Source organism: Cryptotermes secundus, unplaced genomic scaffold (assembly GCF_002891405.2).
Source record: "Cryptotermes secundus unplaced genomic scaffold, Csec_1.0 scaffold24, whole genome shotgun sequence".
Taxonomy (NCBI): domain Eukaryota; kingdom Metazoa; phylum Arthropoda; class Insecta; order Blattodea; family Kalotermitidae; genus Cryptotermes; species Cryptotermes secundus.
Window position 1 is genome coordinate 198,438 of NW_019718270.1, and position 9,606 is coordinate 208,043.

Sequence of the window (9,606 nt, forward strand, 5' to 3'; positions counted from 1 at the left end):
AGTGGTGAAAATGGACGCCAACAGAAAAGCTGACAAGGAAGAAATGGAGGCCAGCTATAAAGAGTTGGCGGCCATAATGGGGGCTGGACGAGAGGAATGGAGAGTCGGCCAAGAAAAACTGCGACAGGGAATGAAAGCCTGGCGAGAAGAAATCCGCTCGGTGCTGTTTGAGACAACAAATACCAGAAAAGAGACAATGGCCTGCCAAGGAATGGAGACACATCTAGAAGAAGAAGAGCCAACCTGAGTGGACATGAAACCTGAAGCAGCAGAACGACGAAAAGTCCCCGACGAAGATGCCGTAGTGAAACTGGTCAATGGACAGATGAGGAGGCATAGGGGCAAGAAGCAAGCTGCAGGGCGACATGGAGAGCCGAAGAAACTGATCCAAGGAGATTGTGGATCCCGGATGAAGTTGGCTGCCACCTGCAGGAAGATGTCCAATCATGCAACAGTGGCATGGCACAAGAGGAACATCTTCACAAAAATTATGACCCACAGAAATTGTGGACCGCGGAAAGAAGTAACTGCAGCCATAAGGAAGATTACATGCTGTGCAGGACAAAGGCATTACGAACAAAACAATGGCAATGTGGTACAAGGAACCCCGAAAGAACGGATGCTTGGGAGGATATCAAACGAGACCTGAATGCAAAAATGGAATTAAGGACCGAGGCGGCAAGCGGCTCTCAAGAAGACACTAGAGCTGGAAATCGTGAAGCGAGCAGTAGCAATTTCCAGTGGATTACCAAAAATGAGGAAATGCAACTTGTGGAGGGGTCGAACCCCTCCAAAACAGGAAAAATTACTTCAAGCAAAGGAGGAGCCGGTAACGTAGAAGTACCAGCCTCCCCAGTGAGAATGAATGTGCAATGAATGAAAGTGATGAATGAATGTGTGACAACAGATCGACGACCGCTGGACCATGGAATTGCTCGGGACGAGCATTTTTAAAAAAGGGGAGCAGAGGTAGCGACCCGAAGACAAACACCAGAGAAGAAAAAAAAAAAAAAAAAAACGGGGATGTACCATTAGGCCGTTCAGGATGAGCAACCTTTGGAAGGGAGCAGTGTGACGTATTTACGCTATGCAAGACACCCCCCCTTCCCCCGCGGTGATGTAACGGCATCAGGGCAATTGCCACCGCTACAGTAACTTGCCAGTCAACACTCTGTCCCCTTCTCCTGCACTGACGTAACAGCACTTCCCACTGTGACGTAACAAGGGGACACTGCTGGTAACACGAGACAACAGGGAACGGTATAAAATGCTGATAGACAAAATTTAGAGGAGAGTGTGATCAGGAGTGACACAGTGTGAATCGTGAAGTCGCCAAGGTCAGTTTCAATCTAGCAGTCGCCAAGTTGGGTTGTATCGATTGCATGGCAGTGACTACAGCTGAAGACGTAATTGTGATACTGCCGATGGCAGCAGCAGTGTAACTGTGAATTGTGCAATTGTGAGAGCAAGTGTTCAATAAATTCACTATATCCAAAACAGGGTGAAGTTATTTGTCGCATAACATATACCCAACACGTGACAATACCTTTCGGTATATTAATTACCTTTAATATAACAGTGTCCACCAACATTTTTAAATACAATTTCTTGTATTCTTTAGAGGTGGCATTACATGGTACTTTATCTCCTAGCACCCATATGTAAATGTTACTTCTTTCTCTTGTGGTTTCTTTTACATCATCATCGGTATCTAGCCTACATAGTCAGCACATTCTCAGCACAACACCTTACAGTAAGACACTGTAATGAAAAGTTTAAATATGAAAGAGAAAAAATGTATACTTACTTGACAATCTTAAACATGAGGGAGAAAAGAGCACAAAAGATCTCTTGACAGTCCTCTAGCTCAAAACACATGTTAAAACTCTTGACATAAGCCAAATTCTCCAGAAGATAGAAATACCGTTTGAAAGCAGGATCTTTTGGATCTTTGAGGCCAGATAACTGCTTGATCAAGAAGAGGAATATTGTCTGCAAAGGAAAACCGGGGTTAATTGCTATTAGTTTGGTCATAAATAAAAACTGTGCAATAGCGTATTGGAAGAACTTTTAGATTCTTTACTGCTTATAAATATTACGTTCTTATAGTTTACTTATTATTTTGATTACACTCCTTCATTAATGTTCCTCTTATTCAAGTTTTAATAGTATCTTTTTGCAGGATCTTATGGGAAACTACTGCAATCTTTTAGGGTTACTGCAGTTCCTTGTTAACATATCTGTTATTCTCTTTACAGTACAAAATGCAGAGATCAACTGCCTTATAAACACTATATTCAAATCACACAAACATACAAAGATAATCTGAATGAAAGCTATGAACTCTGCTATAAAATGGTTCTACTGTGTACACATAATTCACATTATTTCTCATCATATTCGCCATCTCTCTCAATATACAACTTGTTAACAATTCACCAACGCTATGACGCTGCCATAGAATCATACTTATAGTTGATAATGCAGCCCATTCTTCACTGCAAATTGCACCTCCTTGTTGGTATGAGAATGGATTCCACTTGAAAGGGTTCATAGAGATCACAGTCACTCAGGGAAAGTTCTATTGAGTAAGGCAGATGTCGAAGGATTTCTACACAGTTCTTAGACTACTGTAACTGTCACGAATGGGAAATGCAGGTGTGGATTTTCATGCTACAAGCAGACACCCTTGGGCAGTAATCCACATTTTCCTCAATTGAACGGATTAAAATTCTTCTTCAGAAACTTACAACATACAAGAAGTGAAAATGGTTTCCTGGACAACGTAATGCTTATGCATAAAGACAGAGCAGCATCAGGGGATTATCATGAGCAAATGAATGGAAATACTTTCTGAAAATTACATTCATGGAAGACTTGCAGATTAACATATGTGCCTATCATCATGATGGATAATGTTTTCAATCACTTAATATAATTACATACTGCACCTCTGACATCATCATGCACTGTCTTGACAATGTGTTACCTAGGAAGTGACACTGCTCTATGCAGTGGGTTCACCTGTCACAAGCTATCATTGCAATCTGTAGCAACAACTGTCCAATGAATAGAATATGGGAGATATTTTTGAGTTCATAAACGAATCGCTCAAATCTTTTCAGATGGTGGAATCAACCCTCTCATTTTCTTCTTTATGAGGCTTGGTTTCAATTACTATATGTCACACATTCACTGAACAGCAGGTACTGGAGTCTGCACAATCTTGAGACTATGACAAGAGGTTCCACCACATGATTCCAAAATTGCTGCATGATGTGTAAATGCATCATTTTTCTTTAAGAGAATCCTGAAAGGTATATGGAACAGATATTCTGCCTACTTTTCAAGCAGCCAACAGATGAATGCTGGAGTGCACCCTTCCATCAAGACTCTGCTAATGCTCTACTGCCTATATACAATTTGCAGGTACCTGGGGACAGGCTTATCAGTAGCTCTTTGTGGTGAGAAAATTCCCCCAACTTCACCATGTCGAAATTTTATTTGTGGTGATGAACCAAAAACAAACATTTACAGACCAAATCCTATGACAACTGTGAAACTGAAGAAAGTATCAAACAGAAAGATTTCTCTAGTTCCAAGAACTACAATGCAGGAATGTAAACCTTTAACAAAGTTGTCAAGAATGCACGTGCAGCAACAAGGAGTCTTCCAGCATCTGCTGCAGTTTGAGCACATTTCAATTGTAGGACTGTTGTTTCAGCTAGCAGTCCTGATCTGCATGGACCCAATGTGAATGGAAGAGCAACCATTCCTTACACATGAGAGAGTCAAACAATTTGATGCAATCCTTACAAGAATTTCTCCCAGTACCAAATGTGCATATCTGCACTACTGAATATCAAAAGAATTAATGATGTGATGAACAAACAATGAGTCACCATTACACAAACCACTGGAAAACTGAATGAACAGAGACTAGTCTCTGTGTATTCCACCTCATTCCAACCTCAAGTACAATCATTCTCAGCATTTATAATCCACCATGAAGTAATTCAAAGTTCAAGCACAGCTCAGAAGTACGAGTATGTTAAACCACTTTGAGAATGAACTTTTAGATCTAAGGAGGGATCATACCATTAATATTTTTCACTGAGATGAAGTACTTCAACATAAAATATAACTTAATGAGAAGTGATAGAAAATCTGTTCATCATGCAATTCACAAGAAAATCACATAACATGACTTACTTAACCTTGGTGGATCAGGAAGAACATACACTACCCACGTTAGTCTTCCTCTCAAGCTTCAACTACATCCCACATATAGAAAACTTGCCCTTGTTACACAAAGGGCGCTCATATCTTGTTAGGACAAGCTTTAATTCTTCTGACAACTTTTATAAAACACACAGCCTCATATTCCCACTTCATATGTGAAGTAAAAGAAGCGTCCACAAGTACAAGGTGTGGCAATAAAGAACCCGGATTACTTTTATGACTCATTTCCGGCCATGTCATTGACGAAGAGGAGGGTAGGGCATTGACCCTTGGACTTCCCTCTACCGTCACACAAAGTTTCATTCACGTGCATCGGTTAGTCTGGCCGCGACCATTGTTAGAAGCGGATCGTGTTTCTGAGCTCCGTCGGAATAATGCTGAGTGCTAATGCAGAACAACGTGCTAACATCAAATTCCTCACAAAACTTGGAAAATCTGCCACTGAAACTTACAATTTGTTGACAGAAGTATATGGTGATCAGTGTCTATCTCGCACGCAAGTTTTCGAGTGGTTTAAGAAGTTTATGGAGGGTAGGAAAAACGTCGGGAACGATCCAAAATCGGGCCGTCCTCCCACTGCGAAAACTCCAGAGAATGTGGAGAAGGTCGCTAGAATTGTTCGAAGAGATCGTCGACTGAGCATTCGAGCAATTTCTGAACTTACGAACATCAATAAGGAAAGTGTTAGACAGATTTTGCACGACGATCTGGGCATGAAAAAGGTGTGTGCTAAAGTGGTGCCAAAAATCCTTACCCCCCAGCAAAAGGAACATCGAGTGAATTGCTGTGTTGACACTCTTGAAAACATTGAAAATGATCCTGATTTCTTCCAAAACGTAATTACGTGTGACGAAACTTGGATTCTTCAATATGATCCAGAGACTAAGCGACAATCCATGCATTGGAAGAGCCCCAAATCCCCTAGGAAGAAGAAAGCGCGCATGAGCAAGTCCAAATTCAAAGCAATGATGATTGTTTTTTTCGATATCCGGGGGGTAATCTACATTGATTGGGTGCCTGAAGGTCAGACTGTCAATCAGGTTTATTATAAAAATGTTTTGACGTACCTCCGTGAACGTGTGCGACGAAGGAGACCAGACATGTGGAAGAATGCCTCATGGGTTCTTCATCACGACAACGCGCCAGCACACAACGCGCTATCTGTGAAGAGGTATTTGGCAAAAAACAACATTCCAGTGATGGAACATCCACCGTATTCTCCGGACCTAGCACCGTGCGACTTTTTTCTCTTCCCAAAAATCAAGTCTGCGCTGAAAGGGACCAGGTTCGAGTCCGTGGATGCAGTGAAAGCAAAAGCGACGCAACTCTTGAAGAGCATAACACAAGATGACCTGCAGCACTGCTTCCAACAGTGGAAAATTCGCATGGAGCGGTGTAGGGATCGGGGAGGGGACTACATTGAAGGGGATAACATTTTGACTGTCTGATTTTTTTTTAATAAAGGGTTAGAGCATGAATCCGGTTTCTTTATTGCCACACCTTGTATGTATCTATCATATTATCAACTGTCATGTGTAGGTGATAAGTGAATGATGCAATAAATGGCATAATGCTCCTTCATGACTGCAAAACCACTTTAGAGTATCCTGTAAATAAACTACAGAACATACCTTAACCTGCTCTGGATCTTTATAAGGGGCTTCTGGAGCATAAACTCTTAGAACATCAGCAATACAACAGGCAATTAGTAGCTGAACATCTTTACTCTGATGCATCAAGAAATGATCCTCAGCAAGGTGGAGTGCCAATGGTATGTACTGTTGATACATTCCCTCATCCTGCCCCATTGCTTGCAGAGTATGAGCCAATGTCTTAAAACACAGGATTGCATGTTTTAATGTCTAGCAAACTTAAAAAGAACATTAATGACACAATTATATAATTAAGCTGAATGACAGAGACTTTATCTCAGAGCATCCTAAAATCATTTTACTGATCTGGTGGAAGGAACATACACTACTTGCATTAACTTGCACAATAAACAGACTCATGGTATACTTGACATGCCAAGAGCCTATACATATTAGAATTTGTCTTCAATATTGCTTCATTAAATATCTGAACAGCTACCATAAAGGATGGATAAGCATTATGGGCCTGCCAACCGTAAATCCAAGCCCCTACTAATATATTAAACAGTCAAACAGTCACATTTTTCTTGCTTTGAAATGACACAAGAGTTCAAACATACAGAGTGGAGCGCAGAAACTTCCTTTTTTTGAAGGTGAATAAAAGAAAAATTATTGCTGATAGACAAAATTTATGTTCAGCTAATAAAAGAACATACTTTAAAGTTTTAAATCATGTAGTTTTAAACAAAATATCATGAAGGTGGTGGCCACCGTTCTCACTGCACTGATGCAACCGTTTTCTAAAGTTCCCCTGTGCACGTTCCAACATGTGCACCAGAATTTGTGCTACTTCCTGCCAGATAACATTCTTTGGCTGAAGCAGGTTCGTGGGGCGATGTTTAAAAACTTCTGCCTTGAGGTATCCCCATAAAAAAAAATCACAGGGCATTAGATCAGGTGAGTGCGCTGCCCACGCGATGTCACCTCGAAGCGAGACGAGCCATTCGGGGAATTTTCCCCTCAAAACTGTCATCGAAGCTCGGGCTGTGTGGGCCGTGGCACCATCCTGTTGGAACCAGACATTTCCTAGATGCATTTCTTCAAGAGCTGGTTCGAAAAAGTTTTTAATCATGTCCACATACCGCTGTGAATTGACAATAACTGCATGATTGTCTTCTTCAAAAAAATAAGGGCCAATAACTCCAACTCTCAACAACACACATCATACTGTCACCTTATCACTGTGAAGTGGCCTCTCACGGAGCTCTCTGGGATTGTTAGCACTCCAATAGCGCATATTCTGCTTGTTGACATATCCGGATAGGTGAAAATGTGCCTCATCACTAAAGAAAACAAGTTCATCAGGGGGTAAAGTTTCCAATAATGTTTCACACGCCGTTATTCGGTTCTGGAAATCATGTGGTAACAATTCTTGCACAACCATCTTATAGGGATCGAAATTAAGATGTTTGTGAAGAATTCGGCGCATTGAACGATTGGATATGTCTAGGGCGACTGCATGTCTGCGAGCGGAGTGTCTTGGAGATCTCAAAATTGACTGTCGAACTGCCTCCACATTTTCTGGCGTCGTAACGGTCCGTTGTCATCCAGATGATTTTTTCACCACACTCCCGGTTGTCCTCAAGTTCTCTACCCACAAAACAATCGATTTCCGGTCGGAAACTGAACCTCTGGGCTTAATTTCGGAGTATGGAACACATGCTGCATTGCCATATAGCAGCCCTGTCCAACACAGCGCCCGTGGTATATTTTTCTGGCGCCCTCCGTAACCACATATAATTGAGCCGATTTTTAATATTAATTCAAATTGTAAGACAAGAGACATTTTTGAACGTCTGAGTACTGTTAAATATTTTCGAAAAATATTATTATTATTGTTTATTATTATTATTATTATTATTNCAGACAGAAACTTCCGCAACCGCCGCGTTCGCCAAGCCTATCCCCACTTTCCTGCGACCTCCCATTCCTTCACAAAAAGGAAGTTTCTGCACCCCACCATGTATTACCTACATGAAAGGCAAGGTGAAGAGTCCAGCATTAGTATAAACGATTATTAACACCATCCAGTGTGATTGATAATTTTTTTTTTTTAATCGTTCATCCTTTACATGTTTCAGTCATAGCAACTGTAATAATCTTTTATACTACTGCTAGTGTGACAGACCACAATGAACCAAGTCAAATTCCAGCATTAATTTCTGTATGTTACACTTCCAAATGGCGTAAAATAATTACTCCTATAACCATAACAACATCTAGCCAGATAGGTTCATTACCAGACAGGGCACAACTCAAAACACAAAGTGCTCAATGATGAAAAACTGGTTGAAATCAGTAACAAGTTATCAAATTCTCCTCAAAAATCCAGTACATTGTTTGCACAGACAAGTGGGATTTAAAGATTCAGGTTTCATGTTTCCAATGTCCTCAATTTCCAAAATGGATATTCAACACATGAAAGTAAACAGTTTACAGTAGTACAGGTAATGTGTGTGTGTGTAATTACACTGACGATTTCAAGCAAATGCTCTGACCTGGGTGAGTTCTTTCTTTCTTGGCCTATGGGTTTGTGAAACTGCATTGTGGGTTCAACCACACAAGAAGCTTGTATGTCTTTCACTTGACTGACAGAACATTTTGTGACAGCCTTTAAAATTACCTCCCTATATCAATGTCAATATACTACTAGTCTGATATAAGCGTAAATTGTTATACTATAATTAACAAACGTAATCTATTTCTACCCTATAGTAATACAGTTAACAGTGGAAAGTATATTAAAAAGCTATAACCTTAAGTCGTCGTATAAGTTCATCTGGCCCCAGGTCATCCGTTACAGGACGACAACCTTGTGGGTAAACAATATCGTGAGGCATGATGATGACAGCAGACGATTAGGCGATCATTTAAAACCTGAAACACAGATCGGGACTCTATGAATTACTTCTGCAAATTCGTTCCTGATCTTACCTAAAACATTAAATCCAACAAACTACAATACATGCACATGTAATTATCAACTGGGCCAAATCATGTGTAAAAGTACTTTAAATAAAAGAGCTTAATACTTTAGCAAACCACTCTGGGCTAAAATAATTTCATTGCAAATGCAATACTAGACCTGTGATGGATTGTATATGCTTATTTCTTGCCACCGGAAATTAATCACAAACACCAATTCCTCTACGATTCATTGCTTATTACATATTATTTTCACCACAAAAATATACATGAAATAGACATAACATTCAAACTATTCTACCGGGCGTAATAAAAAAAATAACGACAAAGCCATGTAAAACAACGACGCGCACCATCATAACCATTGAAACTGCGGGAAACTGCTTCCCGGTTGGCCACGGAACGCGAAAATCAGGAGCACCAACTAAACCCTAACCTAGTGCTTAATGCGCCGAGGACGTATTGGTCATGATCAACACAATCAAATGAAATAATTTTCAGCGAATATATCAGAGATTTTATCTTATATAGGTGGTAATATTATTATTATTCATCCTAGCTGTGGTGGTGGTAGTACCTGACTACCACCACATTTATCATCACATACACACGGGTCCCCTAGGATATTCAGAACGTTCAGAGTTCAGAGCTGCTTTTACGCTGAGATGATGCTTCAATCTACATAACAAAAAAAGTCATGAAGAGTTCCTGGACTTTCGGACTTCGTCCATCGTCCGATATTCTAAAAATGTGAAAACGTTTTGGAAATTGGCTCTGCTTCCACCCT

At 40.4% G+C, this 9,606-nt stretch overlaps 1 protein-coding gene across 2 annotated transcripts in view; it reads right to left on the reverse strand.

Moving 5' to 3' along the window:
* The window catches only part of LOC111866099 (sister chromatid cohesion protein PDS5 homolog B), a 92,141-nt gene extending 82,941 nt beyond the window's left edge, over nt 1-9,200 (reverse strand). For both annotated transcript variants that reach the window (XM_023854814.2, XM_023854728.2), the window contains exons 1-4: nt 8,980-9,200; nt 8,651-8,771; nt 5,874-6,074; nt 1,808-1,992 (exon numbers count right to left, since the gene is read on the reverse strand). In XM_023854814.2, the coding sequence (XP_023710582.1) occupies nt 1,808-1,992; nt 5,874-6,074; nt 8,651-8,734 (470 nt within the window). In that variant the 5' untranslated portion in view covers nt 8,735-8,771; nt 8,980-9,200. The remainder of the gene's footprint in view (nt 1-1,807; nt 1,993-5,873; nt 6,075-8,650; nt 8,772-8,979) is intronic.
* Between the last annotated feature and the right edge of the window lie 406 nt (nt 9,201-9,606).